The following is a 22,985-nucleotide window of genomic DNA, read 5'->3' on the forward strand; positions in this document are numbered from 1 at the left end:
TTATCTCCTCGCGCTCGCTCGCCCGTTCTCTCACCTTTGTGTTTTACATTCTCGCCAGCAGAGCCGCTGATTGTTTTAACGAGACGGGAACAACGCGCACGAAATTCAAATGGGGAAGAAGTTAATTTTGGGCGTCCGACCCTTTCTCTGACACGTTAATGAGCCTCGCTGGAAGGAATGTTTGACAGTTTCTGCCCTTTTGTCTTCCCCCTCCCTCCCTTCTCCGCCTTCATCCTTCTCCCTCAATACTCTCTCCTGCGGTTTCTCTCCCATAATGCTCTTCTTTAAACTCTCTCTCTCGCCCCACCTGGTGTCCTCTGATGTCCCTCCGTTTCTTTATTGATCTCGCTTTCGCCCAACTTCCCTCCACCCACTCCTCTCTCATCCCCTCTTTTCTCTTTCTTTCCCCTCCGTCCCGCGGTTACCTTCTTCATCCATCACTCTTATTTCCCACCTCTCTCCTCCGTCTCCCCCCTGCACCCCTTCCTCTACCCCGCCACCTTTTTCTCCGTCATCCACACCTCCCTCCCTTACCCCTCTTCTCCCTCCCTTCTTCACCCAGCTCTCTGCTGTCCGCCCTCGCCATGTTCATCCCAGGCGTTCTTCCTTCCCCTCCTCCCCTCCTCTCCCCCCTCCTCCTCCTCCTCTTCCCCGTCCTGTTGCCGGGCTACAGTTGCCGGGCGGCGGACATTCCAGAGGACACCACGGCGGAGTTCTCCGTCAGGCTGTACCATCGATTGCAGGCAGCGGGGGGCGGCGAGGACAACATCATCTTCTCGCCCCTGAGCGTGGCGGTGGCCCTGGGCATGGTAGAGCTGGGGGCCCGGGGGCCCTCGCTAGAAGAGATCCGCCAGGCAGTGGGCTTCAGCCATCTGCCCGCAGGTCAGAGACGCGTACGCACACACACACACACACACACACACACACACACACACACACACACACACACACACGTGCGCACACGCAGCTCGCCGCAGCCGCGGGGCCCAATGACCTCTGCAGCTCAGGGAAGGGGATTATGGGAAGCATTACTGGGCGGATTAGTGGAAATGATGTTCCCTGAAATGAGATATCCACCAGCAACCAATATTAGGAGAAGATTGGCAGCATAATATTACACCCAAGCACGGTACTGTCAAAGAATGCAGGCTGACTTAACACTGATTGGTGATGGTATTTAATTAAAGATTCGTCAAAATTTAAAAGCAGAGTTTAAATATATGAAAATTTTGCTTTTAAAACCGAGCGAGTTGAGCCAACCTTGTAGCTCCTACACAGACTACACAGTATAAACTATAATATAAAATATATAAGAATATATACATTTCCTCAGGGAGGATTCAGATCAGATTCTGTCAAATTCAGTCAAAGAAACGATATAAGAAATTAAATAGAATATGTACACATCTGTAAACGGAAGCAGGCATCAGAAAACACAAACACATAAAGTGTACCCATGCAGTCGCACAAATCCGAACCCACACTCAAGGTCTTCACATGAATGCACAAACACATTATTAAATACACATTAAACACATTCGTTTGGAAGAATGCACATTCCCGAAATAAACATAAAAAGCCCCCAAAAAGTGTGTGTGTGTGTGTGTGTGTGTGTGTGTGTGTGTGTGTGTGTGTGTGTGTGTGTGTGTGTGTGTGTGTGTGCGCAGACGAGGAGTTCTCCCTGCTTCACAACCTGACGGCGGCCCTGCAGGGCGACGACACGCACTACGTCATCCGACTGGCCAACAGCCTCTTCCTGCAGGAGGGCGTGGCCTTCAACCCCGAATTCCTGCACCTGATGAAGAAGTACTTCAGGGCCGAGGTGGAGACGGTGGACTTCAGCGAGTCGGCCGCCGTCGCCGAGCAGATCAACAGCTGGGTGGAGAACCACACCGAGAGTGAGTGACGGACAGAGAGAGAGGAGTTCCGGATAAGGGTTGTTTGGTGAAAAAGTTAGAGTGGTAATCCGTAAGATGTTTTATTTAGCTGGCACACTGTTTTATAAGAAACAGCCATTCAATGCGTTTGCGTCAGGCATGTGCTCCTCCTATATGCGTTTCCATTGTTGGTGGCGGGGTCCGCCTTTTTCCGCAGGAATGCAAAGATCGGAGAGCGCAAACTTTTAAAAAAAGAAAGTGGAAGAGGTTAAACCTGGATGATGGGGGTGGGTGGGTGGGCGGCATATGTTGCAGTTTTGAATGGAATTCTGGGACTAGTAACTGGGATGGTGTCATCCATCCAACACAGTCGATTTTATGCATTACCACTTTCACACGGCTCGAACCTATTGCTGAAAAAAGTTATGTGATATAGTACGTTTTAAACACTTAATCTCGCCTTTTTTTTTTTTTTTAAGTCAGCAGTCTGCATCAACATTCACAGACAAATCATGAAGGATCTTTCTAACGCTTAAATACGGCGTTTAAATACCCCGTCCACGCAACGCGTTCCTCCGTCCTCGGTTCTCCAGGTAAGATCCGCGAGCTGCTGTCGGCCGACGACTTCAGCAGCGTGACCCGGCTGACGCTGGTGAACGCCATCTACTTCCGGGGCTCCTGGAAGAACCAGTTCAGACCCGAGAACACCCGGACCTTCTCCTTCAGCAAGGACGACGGCTCCGAGGTCCAGACCCTCATGATGTACCAGCAGGGAGACTTCTACTACGGTAACCACAAGCTGTGTGTGTGTGTGTGTGTGTGTGTGTGTGTGTGTGTGTGTGTGTGTGTGTGTGTGTGTGTGTGTGTGTGTGTGTGTGTGTGTGTGTGTGTGTGTGTGTGTGTGTGTGTGTGTGTGTCTTCATCCACAAGACCTGGTATATTGGCTCCTATGTCCAGAGGTTATTAAAAAAGGTGAATCTTAAAGCAAAAAAAACATTTATGTTTCATTTGTTATTCCCAAGGAAGTATCGCTCCATTTAAGCTCTGCGTGCCGCCCTTACCCTCCTTCTATTGCAAGAGTTTGTTTGTTGTTGTTTTTGTTTCTTGTCTGGACATTAAACCGTCTGGACCGCTCTGGGCTCCATTGGCTCTCTGTGAATATATGAAGCTGGATGTGATAACCTGCTTTACCCCTCAATTCCCATCCAATTTGCCTAAACAATGTGGGCATGCGTTGCGTCTACAAAAGGCTTTTCAACTTTCTCCATTTGTCAAATGCGGTGTCGAAGCCTATCCGTGTTTATACATTTTCTTTTACTTTTTAAGCCATTTGAATTCCCTCTTGACTTTGAGGCTTTCAGCCGGCCTTTTTTTTTTTTTTTTAATGTGTTTTATTTTTTATTTTTTATGTGTCTGTGGCACCGATGTTTCTCGCCAGCGCACTCTCAGGCACACTCACTCATTTAGTGGAGGAAAAAAAAATTAAATAAATAAAAACAGGATTCCCAGGTCCTAGCGCTCCGGATTGGAATCGTCGGAAAACCTCCCGGTCCCCGATGAACACTAAGAGCACTTTAAAATGAATATTTTACCACAAAGTCGTCTTTGCGCGGCGCTTTAACACGTCCTTGTGATCCTCCGCACGTTATATCTGTTCGTGCTCATCTGGTGGCCTTTGATTTTTATGATCGTACTCTCTACGTACCTGGTGCTTAAATCTAACAGGAATGACCCAGCTACCCGGTTATTGGGTACTTCACTCCTCCAGAAACAAGCTGTAATGTCCCATTTAGGGACGTACTTAATGGATTGTTGACAGAATAGCTGATAGTCGTGGTTTCAGGGGAGGTTTCGTATGTTCCAAATTTTTTTGTTTTTTCGTTCCTTGTTCGCGGTTTTGTCCAACATAAGACCAACTTTTCCAAATTGATAAATATTAAAGTCCTTGGATGTGTCTCCTACTATCTTACTTCCTCCTCCAGTTCTGCTGGAGGCTTGATTTGTCGTACTGGTCTTATTGGGCGGACAACAGGGCTGTCGATAAGCAATGAAGTCACTGATCAATAAAATGGCCGGTACCATGCTTACTATCCATCGATTTTCTGATTATAAGCTTTTTTATTTTCTTTTAAATTTAATTGTATTTGTTTATTTATTTGTATGTATGTATTTTGGTGGTTTTTTTTTTTTTTTTTTAGACTAAGATATGCATAGTCATCATGTTTACTCGGCAGTTTCAATTGTGCCAGGATATTTCTGGCAACATATCAAAATATGGTAGCAAGAAAATGATTCAGATTTTCCGAAAAACTGTTGGAACCAGCCGAATCAGTGTAAAGAATCGAAATGCCTTTTTGTTTGTTTTCATCTGTTTGGTTTTCAAAATGTAACGCTCCAACTCAACAACTCCAAGACTCCAACGACACTTTTTTCAACATCTTTCCAAAGACGTGTGTTTACTACATGTTGGTGCTTATTACTGGACTGTGTGGATACATGCACTGAGGCATCACTTCTAACACCTGTTCACTTTATCGCCGTCTGTATCTCGGCATTCCATTCAAACTCTACATTCCTTTGAAGTCCCGTCCTTGTGGATGTTCCGAAGGTTATTATCTCATCGACGTTACGATCTGCGCGTTCTGCAGGGGTTGCATTTCCTCCTTAAAAAAGAAAAAGGGGGAAAAAAAAAAATTGGTGGGGTGGTGCTGGCTGGTGCGTTCCAGGCGTTTCCTTCCTTCTTTCCCTCGCGTCGTACGGGCTCCTCTCCGATGCCGCCGTTTGAGACAGAAATGTTCTGAAGGGCGTGCTCGCATCCAGTCGGTTCCCGTGTGCGGTGTGCTGCCAAAACTGGTTACATCAGATTCCCACCGCACCGCCATTGAAGTCGTTGCCTTTGGGTTATTTTGGTGCACTCTGTGTTTGTGTAGTCGCATTGCACATTTCGCATACACCTACGCCATGTGTGTTTGTGCGCGTGCGTGTGTGCGCGCCCGCCCGCATGAGCTACAGAACAGGGACAGCTCCCTGAAGACATGCCTCGGTCTGTGTGTGTGTGTGTGTGTGTGTTGGCATTCTCATTCTGGAGTGCGCTCATATTGGTTTGGGGGGGGAGTTTGGGAGACCGACGCTTTCTTCTCTCTCTCACTCTCCCCTCCCAGAATTCACAGGGAGTGCTTCTAATTCGCCCTCAGAGGCTGCTTCAAAAACGCGCCCGTGCAGTGGAAGCGAGCTCGTTTTTAATGCCTCCATCTGTTTTTGTTTTTTTTTCTCTCTCGGCAGGTGAGTTTAGCGACGGCTCCCAGGAGGCGGGCGGCGTGTACCAGGTGCTGGAGATGCCCTACGAGGGCGAGGACATGTCCATGACCATCATCCTGCCCCGGCAGGAGGTGCCGCTGGCCGCCCTGGAGCCCATCATCAAAGCGCCGCTGCTAGAGGAGTGGGCCAACAATGTCAAGCGGCAGAAGGTGGAGGTCTACCTCCCCAGGTGAGGGGAAGGGGTGGACATGTTTTGGTCGAGATGTGGAAAAACTATGAATTCGCTGTGTGTTGCCATTTTTTTATTTTTTATTTATACAATTCAGTGTTACAATGACTTCAGAATTTGAAACAAAGGGGAAACTCTGGTATTTAGCCAACCTTATTATTTGAGTATTGGGAGTCAGCATGAATTTAGTCCAGTCAAATGAGTCCAGTACTGAGAGAACAGCTCCACCATGAAGCACGCATGAACACAATCTACGTCAGAGATGATCTCGGTATACATATATCTGCTGAAAATCTGAAAAAATATATCTGTGTGTATATATAGTATATAGAGATATATCGTATATCCGCCGAAAATATGATTCTCGTTCGGGAACATCTTTTTCGTCACCAACAGGGCAAGCTGATAAATCGATAAAATCCACCAGTGCACACTTTTGTTGGTGTTTTATCGTTGTTATAACGTCTATTTCTGCTAAAACAGATGCTCTGGCTGCCTCGGCACGATCATCTTCCGGATCGGGCCGTTGTTCTGGAGCGGCCGTTGTTCCGAAACGGCGGCGCGCTCTGTACCGCCTCGCCATCTAACCCGCCTCCTAGAACAACGGCAGCCTCCGATTGGTCCGTCGCACGGCGGGACGGTGCTGAGACCGAGCACCGAGCCCAGAAATAGCGCTATGCACGCGAGGTCTGGCTCTTGTGCCGCCGCCGCCGACTCTCAATGTTCAAAAAATAAGGTTCGGGTTGAAAAATACGGGAATTTCCCTTTGGATATTCAAAGAAGGTTTATGCCTCGCTCCTCTTTCGGTCTTAATTTTGACAGTGGACCGACACCCTGCAGATTCTCTTTGAGTTCATCATTACCGATGGTCTCCGTTTGAGTAGTAATTCATAGCGGTCATGATATCGCCAACGAAGAGATCGCCCCAAAAAAAAACCCGGTGCTTTGTTTGAATGTTTGGGTCTTACACAGTATTTCACTATCCGAGCGTTCCGTGCATGTATTTCTCTCCAGAAAAGCCTCTTTGAGCACATGAATGACTTGACCGTTGACCTTGACGTGACTTGGGTTCAGGTTCAAGGTGGAGCAGAAGATGGACTTGAGGGACACTCTGCAGGAGCTGGGGATCAAGAACATCTTCACCAAAGACGCCGACCTCTCCGGCATGACGGGTGAGGAGGCCTCCAAAGCCGAACAAAAGACGTTTTCCAAAAGCGCAAGGTTGCAAACCGCTTCACCCGTTTTTGAATGGGAAGTTGTTACGGCGTTCTTTTACCGCTTTGCTGGAGTGAGCCCCTCCTCCTCCTCCTCCTCCTCCTCCTCCTCTTCTCCGACTGGCACATTCTAAGGTAACCAAGGTAACTGGCACTGTGTGGGCAGGTGAGAACTGTCACATCTCCAGGTAAAAATAGATCCGGAAAGATGGCGGGGAAAGACGGGAGGAAGGAGGAGACGGATGTGTGCTCCCAAAACTCTCAAGCGGCCGATGGTCTGCGTCCGCTTTCACTCGATGAGGAAATGATAAACGTTTCGGCAAGAGCCGCCCGGACACTTCCCGCGTCCTCCTCAGCGGAGGTTCTCGAGCGTCTTTTATTTGTGTCCAACTTGGTTTTTGCGTTGCTTATGAGTCAGCTGGTCTCGCCAGCCGCGTCGATGGCTGTTGCTATTAAAAAAAAGTGAGTGAGAAGAGAAGAGAACGTACAGTCTGTTCTGGGCTGCGGTACACACACACACACACACACACACACACACACACACACACACACACACACACACACACACACACACACACACACACTCTCACACACACTGTTGTGCAGCTGCATTGCAAGCCCTGAAGCAAAAGGGGAAGATAAATAAGGAAGTTGAAAAAGTGTGTGTGTGTGTGTGTGTGTGTGTGTGTGTGTGTGTGTGTGTGTGTGTGTGTGTGTGTGTGTGTGTGTGTGTGTGTGTGTGTGTGTGTGTGTGTGTGTGTGTGTGTGTGTGTGTGTGTGTGTGTGTGTGTGTGTTCCAGACGGTAAGGACCTGTTCATTGGGAAGGCGGTGCAGAAGGCCTACCTGGAGGTGACTGAGGAGGGAGCAGAGGGAGCCGTAGGATCAGGTCTCCTCTTCGTCATCTCTATTAAACCACATCTTGCTGGTGTTATGGCTATGTCTTTTCAGGACGAGTGTCTCTCACTTCCTCATCTGTTTTTCTGGGTTCTTCAAATCTCACTAAACACTGCCCCCCTCTGTTAGTCAGTCATCAAGTGCAGTTGTTAATCAAAACTATTTCTCTCACTCTCTCTCTCTCAGGAATGATAGCCCTGACAAGGAACATGGTGCTGTACCCCCAGGTCATGGCTGACCACCCGTTCTTCTTTGTCATCAGAAACCGGAGGACAGGTGTGCGTGTGTGTGTCTGTCTGTCTGTCTGTCTGCGTGCGCCCGCGCGCTTCACGGCTTCGCATAAAAGCCTACGTCGCCCTGAGATTGGCCTTTGACCCTCTCTCCCTCCCCAGGGTCCATCCTCTTCATGGGCAGGGTCCTGACCCCCGAGGTCATCGAGCCCAACGACCACGACTTCGACCTCGTCTAACCAGCGGCGAGCCGCCCGGACCCTGACGTCACGGAAGCTCCCCGTTCTCCCCTCTCTCACCCGCCGCCGCTGGGTTTTTGTACTCCTTACGAGAATATACAAACCAAATGATTTATATATATATATATATAAATATATATATATATATGAGAGATATAATTACACGTACAACGGGATTGTGTTTTGATACTGGTAGCTTTAAACTCTTGGTTGCAGCAGGGTGGGTGGTTGGTGTAAATATCCTAAAAGTCCAGACTGGTTTGAATTTACCGGCTAAAAGGCGACGTGTAATCCGCGCACTGCCCCTTTAAGTTTCAGCAGCTTCACGCCCTCGTGCGCACGCGTAACCATCGCTTATCTCTCATCTTCGACACCTATTTGCTCACCTCCGAGGTGCGGGGTCGAAAAACATGCTCTTTGATTATATTTCTGTACATTTGGCATTGTGTTTATTAATACGATCAATATTTATTGCAAAAGAAGAGGAGACACACCGACATTTTATCTTTGATACGATGAATCTTAGTAATGGATGTACTCCACTCAGTGTTCTAGGTTTATTTTTTATTTTTTGTGTTTTGTTTTGTTTTGTTTTTGTATGCCGTGGGCACATCGCTGCACTGCTGATGAACTAATATGCCTTATCACATCCGAGCTGTTTGTTTAGGCCCCCGTCGCACGGAGTCACGCAGGTAAGCGACGGGGACTGCGTAGCCAAGGCGGGGTTGCCATAGAGACGGAGCGGGGCATGCGGTTGCGTTGGAAACTGGTGCACCGTTTTACTGGATGTATATACACAGTATAGCACATGGAGTGACACTAACACCCGCTGTGTTCAGTCTTTTGCTCAATAAAAAAAAAAGTCTGTGTATTTGTGTGTGGAATTTCCTTTACTCAACTTGAATTTCCTTAAAAAGTTATATTTTTTTAATGCCAATTGTGTGTTTACATTAAATTATCATAATGGTGGAATTAGGCTAGGTTGGGATTCAGTTTTAATATGAAGGGAATGGAAAGTATAAAATACTGATATAGAACCATGAGAAGAGACCCGTGTGTGTGTGTGTGTGTGTGTGTGTGTGTGTGTGTGTGTGTGTGTGTGTGTGTGTGTGTGTGTGTGTGTGTGTGTGTGTGTGTGTGTGTGTGTGTGTGTGTGTGTGTGTGTGTGTGTGTGTGTGTGTGTGCGCAGACACCGACCAGCAACATTAAAACCACCACTAATATTGTGTAGCTCCCCCTTGTGCTGCCAAAACAGCTCTGACCCATCGAGGCATGACCTCCACAAGACCTCTGAAGGTTTCCTGTGGTATCACGCACCAAGATGTTAGCAGCAGATGCTTTAAGTCCTGCAAGTTGTGAGGTGGGGCCCCCATGGATCGCCTTGTTGTTTCAGCACATCCCACAGATGCTCGTTTGGATTGGACCCTAACCCCGACCATCCACATGATGTAGAAGAAAATGTGATTCATCAAACCAGGCCACCACCTTCCATTGCTCCATGGTCCAGTTCTGATGCTTATGCACCAATTTTAGGCACTTTGGCGGTGGACGGGTCAGCATGGACACTCTGACTGGTCTGCGGCTACGCAGCCCCATACGCAGCAAGCTGTGAAGCACTGTGTGTTCTGACACCTTTCTATCATAGCAGCATTAACCTTTTCAGCAATTTGCTCTACAGTAGCTCTTTTGTGACCCTGTCGCTGGTTTGCTGGTTGTCCTTCCTTGGACCACTTTTGGTAGGTACTAACCACTGCATACTGAGAACACCCCACAAGAGCTGCTGTTTTGGAGATGCTCTGACCCAGTCGTCTAGCCATCACAATTTGGTCCTTGTCAAAGTCACTCGGATCCTTACGCTTGCCCATTTTTTCCTGCATCCAACACATCAACAAGTGCCAAGTGCATACCGGATTAATTAAAAAGGCTGTGGTGCCAATCACTCTGGTTGTCTCCAATGACCGGAAAATAATAATATTTAGCTTATAAAATATTGGGAGTTTTCCTTTTACATGGACTGTCTCAACCGTGCCTCCGTTTGGTAGGACCGAGGATACAAAAAGGGTATTTATAATTGATTCTATTTGATAATTATCCCTCATCACAATGATTTACAGACTTTTTTCAGTGGAAAAGAATAGTGGAATTGGTGCCTTTGTATCCAGTCCATAAGATCATGATGAACTCCGACCATAACAGTCCCCGTCTGGGTTTTGCCTCTCGGGCCTGATTTTGGAGTTTGAAAAAAACAAAACACTGTCACTCATACGTCCATATTAAGAGCTCTGGATCCGAGTGATTACCCGAGGCAGTGTTCCCAGTCGCCGACCCATTCAGTCATGGACTGACGTACAAATCATATCGAGACAAAAAGTACATACTATCAAGTCCACCACGCAGCGTTCACCAAAGCCATGCAAATAAACCAAATGTTTGGGAAAACATTTTTTTTTGGTTTGTTTCATCCCTGAGACCCTCCCCATATCATGAACTACCTGGATTTCGTGCTAATCACCGTGTTGCCAGGCAACAAGCAACAACTGCCCCCAATGACCTGCTGTTGACGTTCCACCTGACGTACCAGGAGCCTGTCTCTCTCTCGCCCCCTCTCTCTTTCTCTCTCTCCGTAAAACACACACACACAAACACACACACACACACAGTCGTGTCAGTCTCCAACAGACGGATAACCTGGCAGCGGCACTAACTCGAGGAGGATATTTCCCGAAACCCATAGGCTCCATGGGTATCCTCTCAGCCTCTCAGAACACATTAAAGGCCAGGGAAGCTCCCCACAGCATCAGGACATGTCAGAGAGGTAAGTTTAAAAATGAAAGTGACACTTGACATGATAGTCTATACTAAAAAGGCTACACAGGCTATTTTGGCCGATGTGACTATATCGGTGAAGATCAGTTCAATTCCACCTCAAGGAGAAATAGCGGGAAAGAGTCAAGAAGGTCCCGGTGCCGTGGCCCACGGTGTCAAATTCTGGACAGTTAGTACCTATCCCGGCGTCCGTTACTTTTGGAGGCTTACCAGGGTGTTACAGAACACCCCGGTCTGTATGGATTCCAGATGTATGTTTTTTTTTTTTTACAATCTTTTCCCTGGGAGCAAGCGACGATTATGAACTTCACAGCGTCTGCTCAGGTGTCCATTTTGCCGTTACAACGGCGAGCCCCCGATCCGTCCGCGGCAGGCCCGGCTCGCCGAAACCCTAACCGCTCGGCCGTCGCTCGGGGTTTCAGTGCTCCGAGGACGTACGCCGGGGGGGGTTCTGTTACAACCCACGCCTTCTCCTTCCTTACGGCTAGGAGACACGGCGGTTTCGTTTAGACCAAAGACACGGAGGTATCCCGTTTGTGGGGTGCAATTTGAACCTCTCTCTCACTCTCTCTCTCTCTCTCTCTCTCTCTCTTGCTCCGTCTCCCAGCTCTTCAGGTGTAGACACGAGCAACGGCAGTTTCCCCAAATCCCACTCCTCCCGGTACTCGGACCTCAGCGTCAAGCGCACCCCGCTCTCCGTAGAGCAGAGTCCCGATTCTGGAGTCGTTACCTCGCCGGTGAGTGATCTAGTCATACAGGCACACACACACACACACACACACACACACACACACGCACACACACGCACACACACACACGCACGCACACACACACACACACACACCTATCATTCAATCCAACTCAACATGACTTCCATCACTCTCCTCCTCCTCCTCCATCTCCACCTCTCTCCATGAAATCTATACTTTCATTCTTCAACCACCCCACCCATATCTCCGTACAAACATGGTTGGTTGGTCAGATTCTCTGGAAGTGCCTTGCACAGTCTTCCGGGCCAAAGGGGTTGCACACCATTTGAGGTAGTCAAAGACTTTTGGCTTTTGTAGTAACGGATGCATCAATGCAATATTAAACCTCACATGTTGAACTATTGAGTAAAATCATATGGAATTTCTATCTTTCTACTTCCAGTGGAATATCTCAGCCCCCCCCCCCGAATCTGTAACAATGGTACAAGCTCTTATTCCTGTAAGGTCTGTACTGTAGAGATTCTGCCATGCTTGGGTACGGAGGTATGCTTCGGGAGTTCCAGAGAGCGGGAGCAGGGTTAGGTGGAATGGAATGTAAATCGGAGACTGATTGTTGCAAGGACAAATTCTGGAAATTGGAGTGAAAAGGTAAAGGGGTTGTGGGGCTTGTTACAGTCGTTGATGACCCTGGTATATGTGTAGATATTGCACGACTGTGGATAACACATGATTGTGTTAGCGTTGTTAATCTAGACCCTTGGAACTGGTAAAAGCATAGATAATAAGAAGGGTCAATCACTTCAAAGGGGAAGTTTGGCAGATCATTTGAATAAAAACATTGAATTGTCCGTCCGCTATCAAGCAGTGAAAGCTGCCATCGAATGCTAAGTTAAGTAGTCCTACATGACTTTGAACCATGGTACTCGTCGTATTTTTCTTTTGCACTTGTATTTCCCTTGCACGGCTCACCTTTGCTATTTTTGCATCTGTTTCTTCCCCTCACCTCGCTGCCGTCCTCCGCCAGCTGCCGTCCAGTCGATTCCGCTTTGTGTCCTGGCATCGCCTCGGGCAGAGTGATGTCAGAGGGAATCAGCTGACCTGCCCCAGGGTCAGGGAAGGTAGGGCGTATAAAAAGGATGTCCCCGTTCGGGACTGTCTGTGGCTCTGGAGACAAACGCGTGTGTTTCAGTGCCTCCGGTATTTCACACAGCACCGTTTTTAATTGTAAGTGGCATTCTCGATCATCAAACAGGTCCTCCGGAGGAAGAGCTCTCTCTCAGCGGAGGCGGCGACGTGCTGCCGGAGAGAGGGAGGAGGAGGAGAGAAGGGGAGGAAGGGCAGAGATGGGAGGAGAGACTGCAGGAGAATTGGGAAAACTGCTCGGTGAGTCACTCCACATAACTACTACTACTACTACTTTGTGTGTGTGTGTGTGTGTGTGTGTGTGTGTGTGTGTGTGTGTGTGCAATTTTATCATAGCGGGCGTGACAATGGAGCGGACTAGCAATTTAGATTTTAAATGACTTCTGTTATCAAAGTCACTGGTACTCTGATTTTAAAAATGTATGGGGAGAGAGAGAGAGAGAGAGAGAGAGAGAGAGAGAGAGAGAGAGAGAGAGAGAAGCTGCCATCCTATTCCTTTTTCGTCTTTTTCCCCCAGGAGCTCAATCTGTCCTACCAGGACCTGGGCGACCCGTTCCAGCAGGAGAATTTCTTAAGGATACTCCGACGGCTGATTCGCGTGGAGAAATTGCAACTGGTGGACAACTCCCTCACTAACCTGAGTTCTATCTGCCTGCCAAGGTATAGGCCAGTGGCCTCTTGCCGACCTTTATTCTGCATGCATCTGGTAAGGGCTAGGGTGAGGAGTAGGGTTAGGGTTAGGTTAGGGTTTTGTGTGTTCGGTATGTCCAGCTATGTTCCCGACCTGAGTTTTATGCGTCTGCCAAAATTATTGTCATCCTAACCAGAACGTTTCATGCTATTGTACTTCACCAGGCTGAGCTGTGTATACCTCCTGAGACACCCCCATTATTACTATTACACAACCATTACGCCGCCATAAAATGGTGAGGGACCTTCTGTTTGCTCCCGTCGGGCAGGTGCAGAGTCCTGAACCTGCACCGTAACCACCTGGTGAACCTGCGGCAGCTGCCAAAGCTCCCGGTGCTCGAGCATCTGTGTGTGTCGGAGAACGCCATCAGCTCCCTGGGGGGACTGGGCGCACTGGGGGGACTGGGAGCACTGGGGAACACCCCGCTGCGCTCCCTCAACCTCTGCCGCAACCCGGTGGCCTTTACTCAGGACTACCGTGCACGGTAGGGTGCAGGACCTCACATGCACATACAAGAGGGAAGAAAGGAAGGAAGGAAGGAAGGAAGGAAGGAAGGAAGGAAGGAAGGAAGGAGACTGAAGATACAGTAGAAATGAAGATTAAATGGGGGAGGGTGGGGAGGAAAGAGGGAAGAGAAAAATCAAGGATGGTAGGAAGGAAGGAAGGAAGCAAGGAAGGGAAGGGAAGGGAAAAAGGAAGGATTGAAGCACGGAGGGAAGTAGGAGGTAGGAAGGAAATGTATGATCTTGAGCGTCTTGGCTTGCTGCCATCCTATGTCTGCAGCATCTTGTGCACATACCTTGCTCCTTATTTACCACCTTGCTTCACCATTTATTCTGATCCACCCCCCCCCTCTCTCTCTCTCTCTGTCTCTCTCTCTCCCTCTCTCCCTCTCTCAGTGTTTTCTCCTGTTTGCCAAAGCTGCAGATACTGGATGGGATCCCCAAGCTGCCAGAGGACTCTCTGCCTCCCAGACTACAGTTCCCAGAATCCACCAGGATGTGCAACATTTTGTGATAAGAACTGTTCAAACTGTTGTCCCAAAACAGATTTGAAGCCACACTGGAAACATAGACACAGTCATTAAATCCACTTAAACGCCATGAAGACATATTATTTAATATTTAATATGACGATATTTTTATACCAAACTCCGTTTTGTACTGTGCACACTGTGTTTTTGTTTTAATAAATATACAGTATTTTTCAGTATCAAGTCTCAGACTGGATTTGTCCAAAGACCCTCTGTGTTGTATCATGAGGTCTAACTGGAACAGCATCCAGATGGAGGGAGGGGTGGAGGCAGAGGAGGGACGGATGTGGAGATCTTATCAGGTTGTTACATGACTCAGCTGCTCGGACTCCACAGATCACCAGGGGCGACTCCACTGATCCGTGCGTGACACCAGCAGCAGAACGCTCAAATATATTATACTGCACACGAGCACGTGCACGCGTTTGGGTGTATAGCAGCTCAACGCATTAACGGATTACAGTCAATTATAGTGTGAAATGACACGAGGTGACATCCCATTAGAATATATATCTGCATCGTCATCGTTTCACGAGATGCAGCTTCGGGTAACCTCGGATAGACTGTATATTGACGACTGTACTTATATGTGACATTTGAGAAGGGAAACAGGACGTCCGCTTTGGTTGCCTAGCCTGCCTTATCAAACATTTAGCGTCCAGACTCCTCTTGATAAATGGCCTCCTGCGTGCTCCTCTGAATGACTGTGAAATGACCCGTGCGCACTCACCCCCCCCCCCCCCCCCATGCTCAGGTCACACACACACACACACACACACACACACACACACACACACACGTTGATGTGACAGCCCCACCTGGGAACACTGCACCAAATACACTAACAAACACACACACACACACACACATATGTAGAGGAAGGGCATGGCAGTGGGTTCTCAGGGCCAATCCCAATTCCCCCTCTTGGCCCTACCCCTGGATTTGGAGTGCCCTCGACTGGGTAGTGGCCCTTCAGAATCGAGGCCACAAGGGGTTGAAATATGTTCCCAAGGGACACCACTCTTGACGTCATCAGTAGCCACCGATGGCACACACGTCACCCACCAGCGGCGGAGGCTCTAGGCATCCCGTTGTGGACAGAGGTTTCTACAATGCCGCGGTGCTGTGGTGTTACCAGTTGCGCGGGCTGTAATCATCGTCCTCCTTCAAGCTTCATAAACGGGACATGAAAAGAACTGTACTGTCACTCACAAATCTATTGACATCTTGAATAACAATTTTCATTAAATGCCTGTTAAAACGACCCCATTCCATATTCATTTGCATCTACATCAAAGATGTTCCAACAGATTCAAAAAAAAATGCATGATTATTTGCGAAGTTATGCCTTGCCTATACACTGCCTCGGTTCGCAAAGCATTCCGGGAATTTTCTGGAGTCCGCATCTGAAAACGTTCCATTTGGAGGGCCATTAGGAGAGCTAGATGGTCACTACCCCTCCATCCCCAAAAGCAATGGGACAGCCTGCCCTACGTGGGAGCGCACTAAACAGAGGGGTAGGGCCAAGTGGTAGGACCAAGGTGGGGAATTGGGATTGGAAATGCACACACACACACACACACACACACACACACAAACACACAAACACTCACTTTTTAAAATAATGTAAAACAAAGCGAGGACCGGCCAAAATGTCGTCACATCCCAAATTGTCTTCACTCAAAAGGTTAAACACTTACACACACGCATGAATGCACATACACACGCATGCATGCACACACACACACAAACACACACAAACACACACTTTTTTAAATAATGAAAAACAAAGTGAGGACCGGCCAAAATGTCGTCACATCCCAAATTGTCTTCACTCAAAAGGTTAAACACACGCACGCATGCACGCACACACACACACACACACACACACACACACACCTACCTGCAGGGAGAGTTGTCATGTGTTGTCTGTCTTGCAGTGAGGGAGCAGGTGGTGCAGGAGCCGAGACCCTGCACACCAGATCGCAAGATGGAGCCTGAATTAACTACAATTCCGCTTAGGTTCACGTTTGGCCAGCGAGCCTTTTTGTTAAACCTCACCGTCCGAAAGTCTCCCACCATCGGAAAGTCTGTATAGAGAGAGACACACACACACACACACACACACACACACCGGCCTGTTCAGACCCACACATTCTGTGTTCCGCATCATTTGCCCAGACATGGCTTTTGAAAAGAAATAGAACTCAAGCAGCCGATGTCACTAATCTCTAGAGGCATCAACGACCAATTACACGCCTCATCGGGGTTCATTTAAGTGTGAATGTGTGTGTGTTTCAGAGGTAATAGAACTGGGCCTCCTGCTGGTGAAGGTCTATTACTTCTAAGGAATAGTAGAAATTTCAAATAGGAAACTTGAGCCCAATCTCTAAATGTATGATTTTACTTTTTTTTTTAACCTGTGCTGTCAGCATGCTGGACATACAACACAGAGTATTTGTACTTCATTGCATCTAGGACAGAGTTGGTCTGCAAGTGGAGTTCAACTTCCAACCTGCAATGCAACTCTTTATTCATTCTTTAATCATCAAGAACTGCTGCAATAACTCTGTCCTGTGGAGGACAAGAGCACAGCTTTTTGTTGTACAGAACCACCACCAATCCCCCTCTTTGGAGAACCATCTTACGTTGTTGTGTGTTTTGATCTGTAAACAACTAATCATCGTTACTTCTCCAAGAGGGGGAGAACCACCACGGGTGAGACAAATACACATAGAACCAAACATAGAAACATCAGGACATAGAAACATGTATCGATCGTATCCACGAGCGCAGGAGAGCCCCGAGCACCCTGCCCTGCCGCCACGGAAGACCCCCCCGGCCCCCACCAGGGAAGCCGGGAGCCCACGGAGCAGAACCCGCGCACGGCCCCCGAGGAGCATGAACCATGATGATGTGATGGGTTATGATGTGAGGGTGTGTTAGGACAGGGGTTGGAAATGTGGGTGGAGGTGGGCGGTGGGCGGTGGGTAGGGCATCTCTTTCCACCGCTACAGCTTTCAAGTAAATCCTGCGCCGGGGTTCAATGCGCGGTGTCTGTGCAGGATCGGTGACGGTTGCGGTGGGATAAAGCGTCTGGAGATCACCCCCGGGCTACACATGGACATTATCAAACCACGAAATGCTGAGTGCGGGGGCGCGTGAGACAGCGGGGGAGGGAGGGGAGGGAAGGGTCGAATCTGTCGCAGGTGGCGTGCGCGTCTCCACACGGGGCGCCATTAAAGCCCGTAATGAGAAACGCTCGCACTCCCCCTCCGACATCCCCCCACCATCCCGCTCTGGGGATTTTTTCGGGAATCTGGCGCCCCCGAAAAAGGAGGGATGATAAGGGGGAGGGCGAACACGCCCGAGAGAGTGAGAGAGAAGGAGAGAGAGGGAGGGCGGTGGGGAGACAAAGTGGTGATCTGATTGAGGCCGGAGGGCCCTCAGACAAACCACTTACACTCTCTCGCACTTACCCCTCTCTCTCTCTCTCTCTCTCTCTCTCGCTCTCTCGCCATCTCTTTCTTTTGATGTGCGTTTCTTTGCGCTCCGTCCATTTTCCCAAGTGGCGAAGATTACAGGCAAATCTCCTCCGCTTCTCTACCGTCTTTGACCTCGAGGTGACGCCAGGAGCGGGAGCGCGTTCGCGGGGACGTCTTACGGCTCTTCGGCTCTGGAGGGAAAGAGTGCACATTAATGATTTCTCGCCATCTGCTCGATGCATATTTATCATCGCTCAAAAAAAGACAAAAAAAAAACAAAAAAAAAAACCGGACGGGACGGGACGGCTTTTGCATAAATATTAACATGAGCGGTGGTGCTTCAAGGACGCCGGTCCTGATATTGTGTGGGGAACAGAGCAGGACACGCACTCCGAAAACTCTACAGGGGGGCACTCAGCAGGACGAGACATTAATTCAATTCAGACGTCACGCTAAAACCGGGGTCACCCAGAGTGTATTTTCACTGATAGCTGGAATATTTAGAGTTTTGTTTGAGCCATGACCTCCACAGCAATCGTACAGGGACGTTGCCTTCATCTTTAGAATCAAGTTTTGGGATAGACACCGATCAGCCGCAACATTAAAACCACTGACAGCTGAAGTGAATAACATTGCTCATCTAGTTCCAGTGGCACCTGTCAAGGGGTGGGATGTATGAGGCAGCAAGTGAACAGTCAGTTCTTGAAGTTTATGCGTTGGAAGCAGGAAAAATGGACAAGCGTAAGGATCTGAGCTACGTACAATCAGTGACATTTTTTTAAACCACTTCTCAAAACCCATTTTTATAGATCTGCTTTTATGTGGTCACCCCCCTTCTTTATCTATTTTATTTTCTTATTTATCTATTTTTACTGTCTGTCTTTTATTGTTTATTGTCTCTTTATCCCCTTTTTCAATTTAATTGATTTAAATCACTGTTTATTAATGTTCCTTTGCCTTTAAAATTCATAATCTCAACACTTTCATCTGAAAAAGCATTTTGTAAACTGTGTTTTTAAAGGTGCTATATAAATAAAGTTATTATTATTATTACTACTACTTTGACAAGGGCCAAATTGTGATGGCTAGACAAGAGTTCCCAGTATGCAGTGGTTAGTACCTACCAAAAGTGGCCCAAGAAAAGACAACCGGTGAACCGGCGACAGGGTCATGGTGCCCATGGGTTCATTGATGCACATGGGGAGTGAAGTCTAGCTCGTCTGGTCTGATCCCATTCCACAGAAGAGCTACAGAAGCACAACTTGCTGAAAAAGTTCATGCTGCTATGATAGAAAGGTGTCAGAACACACAGTGCACAGTTTGCTGTGTATGGGGCTGCGTAGCTGCAGACAGGTCAGAGTGTCCATGCTGACCCTTGTCCACCACTGAAAGTGACTACAACGGGCACGTGAGCATCAGAACTGGACCATGGAGCAATGGAAGAAGGTGGCCTGGTCTGATGAATCACGTTTTCTTCTGCGAGCATCTGTGGGATGTGCTGGAACAACAATCCATGGGGGTCCCACCTCACAACTTCCAGGACTTAAGGGATCTGCTGCTCAGGTCTTGGTGCCAGATACCACAGGACACCTTCAGAGGTCTTGTGGAGTCCATGCCTCGATGGGTCAGAGCGGTTTGGCAGCCTGAGGGGGAGCTACACAATATCAGTGGTTATCAGTGCTGGTTTTAATGTCATGGCTGATCGCTGTACGTTGATATGAGTTCAATAGTTCGTTTTGTCTCTGAGGTCCCAATCTGAGAAGGAATTTATTGTTCGAGTCGAGTTAGTCCAAACTTCCAGAGCTGTCTATGCTATAGTTATGGGAATAACAGTGAAAACTAAGATCAAAACACTCATTATTGTACATTCTCTAATGACACTCATGTCTTGTAAACAAAATTACCATGAAGTTGAACTATTAATCATTTAGCTGGGGACCCCTGGAACCCTTTGAAGGGCCCCTGGGGGCCACCAGGAAGCACAGCCTTAGAGGATGGTTTCTAGGGGCTATTAAATGTCCCCTAACCTAGACACTCAGTCCATACACCTCCTGACCTCCAACACCAGGGAGCCAGACCTGCCCTCAGACCTCCATAGGACCATGCCAACAGACAGGTGAAGTACTTCCTTCAACTGAGAGATCAGTAATAACCGCTGCCATACAGCATGTCGGTTGATTTATTTTGACCCCCCCAACCAAAATAATACACAAGAGGCTGGTTGATGACTGGAAACTGATGTTCAAAACATTCCAAAGGACGGGGATAAGGGTCCGGAACAAAACGGAGAAAATCATTGAATAACAAACTTCCTTCACCGTCTTTATTCCACTATCATCACTTTTCCTATAATGTACATGTTTTGATACAGAAAAAAAAAAAATTCAGCTTTTGTTTTGAAATATATAAAACCAGTGGAAAGATATGTACAAATTGCAAGTATTAATATCATCTACAGTACACTGTACTGCAAATGAGTTTTGTGGTGGGAAGTTGCATTAGTGTGTTTATTCCAGAGAGTCGTATCCCTCTGCGTGAAATGATGAAATAACGTGAAATGGCTTCACCACGTGCACTCAGCTCTCCTTGAATGGAGTCTGGGATGTAAAAAAATAAAAATAAAAATATGCAAAAGACAAAAAGAAATGATTGGATAGAAAAAAACAAAAAAAACAACAACAAACCAAACAAAACTAATTTTTTCTTTTTCCCTAATGGAAAGGCACATCCTAAATGAGACATCCAGCACAAAGAGTGTCCAACGCTGTGGAAAATGGCTCTTTGATTGATCCTCGCAGGCGTTCCCTGTGACAACGCTGCACTCGTAGCTACCAGACGGTGTGAAAGACAAATATGAATCAATGGACAATTTAGGCAACAACAATAATAATAATAACAATAATAATAATAAAAAAGTGAAAGAAACGTAGTACTTTTCAAGATTGTCAGAATTGCCACAATCAATAAATAACAGAGGTCTGCTTGATCGATTGGAATGCTTGTCGGAAGGGACAAAGACACGAGGAACTATTTAAGAATTTAAGAAAAGACATATTGTGTGAGACGAATATAATAAAAGCCCCGAAACGCGGGAGTGAAAACATTGATTTTTGCGCAAAGTACATTCTCTTTCATCTGACAAAACAAAAAAAACAAAAAAAACAGACAGCGAGACAGGTATGCCGCTGGACAGACAAAAACAAAGATAAAAACACTTTCAGCTTTATAAAAAAAATAAAAATAAAAAGAACAAAAGATAAAATAAAATAAAAATAATAATAAAAAAAGAAAAAAGAAAAAATGTTAACAACCCCCGATTCTTCCCCAAAACCGGTTTCAGTTTGTCGTTCTCGTCCCGGGTGGAGGGAACAGCGTCTCCGTGGTGTCCTGAGTGGGACGGGGAGGGTGTGGACCCCCGCCCCCCACCCCCCTCAAAGGAGGCCCAGCGTCTACATCTCCGCCCTGCGGTGCGTGCCCTTGTCGCGTCCGGCCACCTGCTCCTCCAGCTCCTCGTCCTGCTCCTCGTAGTTCTCCTCCTCGTTGTCCTCCGCCGCCTTCCGATGGCGATCCCCCCGTTTCGGAGAGGCGTCCCGCCCTCTCACGTCATCCTGAGGGGAAGGCGGCAGAGAGGATACGACCGGGGGCCGAGAGTTGATTCAAGGAGAAAAAATAAATACATTTATTGGTCATTTATTCATCTGAAATATCTTCCTAGATTTCCCATTGATTTGGTTGATTATCAGCCAGGTGAAAATGTTATACCTGCTTTAGGAAACAGGGAAATTCCAACAGGCTTCATGTATAACAAGGTAGGTTAACAAGGTAAAAACACCTTTAACACTGATCGAAATCTGTGAAGGGCACCATGGGTACTACCATTGATGAAAAGTAAACAAAAAATATTTATATACATATGTATAACTGATTGATTTTTACTACGAATTGGTTGAGGCTGAAATTGTCAAAGAAAAGGGAGCATAACGTGGCTTAACGAACCAATATTGCAAAAAAAAAGTTTCAAAATTTGGCCAGACACTGGAGGTCACATGACTTAGGTACAACCCAAATGAGATGGGTTTAAGATATTGGGAAATATGTTTCATCAATATGAATAAGCTCCAATAAGCCACATTAAGCTCCATTTCCCCATTTTTTAGATTTTTGATTCACTTTAAATTTGCCTCTAACCCATAGGACATGAATTATTTTTTAGGTCCACAGCAAAGATCTGGACTATATATATATTTATACATATTATAATATTTTCTATCTTTCCAGGTTTTTCATACCCACTAAATATTAACCGCAATCTTTTAAAGTGGTACACGACTCCCAGGAATTTTGAGGATTTATTAAATCTACAACTGGAGTCATGAAATCGCTTGACCATGAAATCAAGTCGGAGGAAAAGTTAAACGTAGTCTGTGCTTAACAGCATGATTGCATGCGCCCCCGACCACCTTGGCTACGTTGAGAGCATTCTTGGCGATGGGAAACATCCCGGAGACATTTTCACATCGGCCTCCGCACGGAGCCACTGAAGCATTGAAACGCTCCCCAAACACCTAGAAGATGTCAGCATAAGATGTGTTGGCCGCCGGGGGTCCCGGGGCCGGATTGGTCCGGTTGAGCGGAGTTTAGGAGGACGAATGGACGGGGCTGGAGCCGGATGCTCCGCTCATATCCAATAACAAAAGAGACACCGCCGTGGGCGCTTATTAGCTGCTTGGCAGAGGACAAAACATGAATAAGTGAAAGGCAGGGGAGAGGAAAAAAATAAAAAATAAAAAAAAAGGCAGCCTCAGGTCCAGGAGGAATTGTAAGAGGGCGAGGGATGGTGGCGCTCAGCCTGATGTGAGAGGGAGGTCCACGCTGGTGGAGGGAACCAGAGTCAGCGAGGAAAATCTACAAAGCACAATGGGTAAGGGAAATGAGAGAACCTTCTGTCTGGATTCAGATGAAACGTACTCCAAATGAAATGAAAATGGTCTGCAGTGTGACGATGCACCAAACCTCACCGGAACGAGTCCCTGGTATATGTAAATGAACCTGGCGGAACAAACTGATTAAGATTTGTAAGGGATCATGTACTATATGCGACATAAGTGTTTACTCAAATACATCAAACGGCATCATTGATGTTTCCATTTGATGT

At 47.3% G+C, this 22,985-nt stretch overlaps 2 protein-coding genes across 2 annotated transcripts in view; one reads left to right on the plus strand and one right to left on the minus strand.

Moving 5' to 3' along the window:
• Window positions 1-584: 584 nt before the first annotated feature.
• On the plus strand, window positions 585-8,144 carry serpini1 (serpin peptidase inhibitor, clade I (neuroserpin), member 1; the record flags this gene model as incomplete). The annotated part of the gene is made up of 8 exons (XM_080006574.1): window positions 585-882; window positions 1,668-1,898; window positions 2,471-2,665; window positions 5,160-5,364; window positions 6,439-6,536; window positions 7,379-7,465; window positions 7,660-7,749; window positions 7,866-8,144. 8 exons carry the CDS (start codon window positions 585-587, stop codon window positions 7,940-7,942), a joined length of 1,281 nt encoding a protein of 426 aa, XP_079862700.1. The 3' UTR covers window positions 7,943-8,144.
• An 11,995-nt stretch (window positions 8,145-20,139) lies between these two features.
• golim4a (golgi integral membrane protein 4a) overlaps window positions 20,140-22,985 on the minus strand; it is a 28,500-nt gene continuing 25,654 nt past the window's right edge. Inside the window, exon 16 of the mRNA XM_080006896.1 lies at window positions 20,140-21,438. Coding sequence (XP_079863022.1) covers window positions 21,280-21,438 — 159 coding nt within the window. The 3' untranslated portion in view covers window positions 20,140-21,279. The remainder of the gene's footprint in view (window positions 21,439-22,985) is intronic.

The sequence above is a fragment of the Zeus faber genome (assembly GCF_960531495.2).
Source record: "Zeus faber genome assembly, chromosome: 9".
NCBI lineage: Eukaryota > Metazoa > Chordata > Actinopteri > Zeiformes > Zeidae > Zeus > Zeus faber.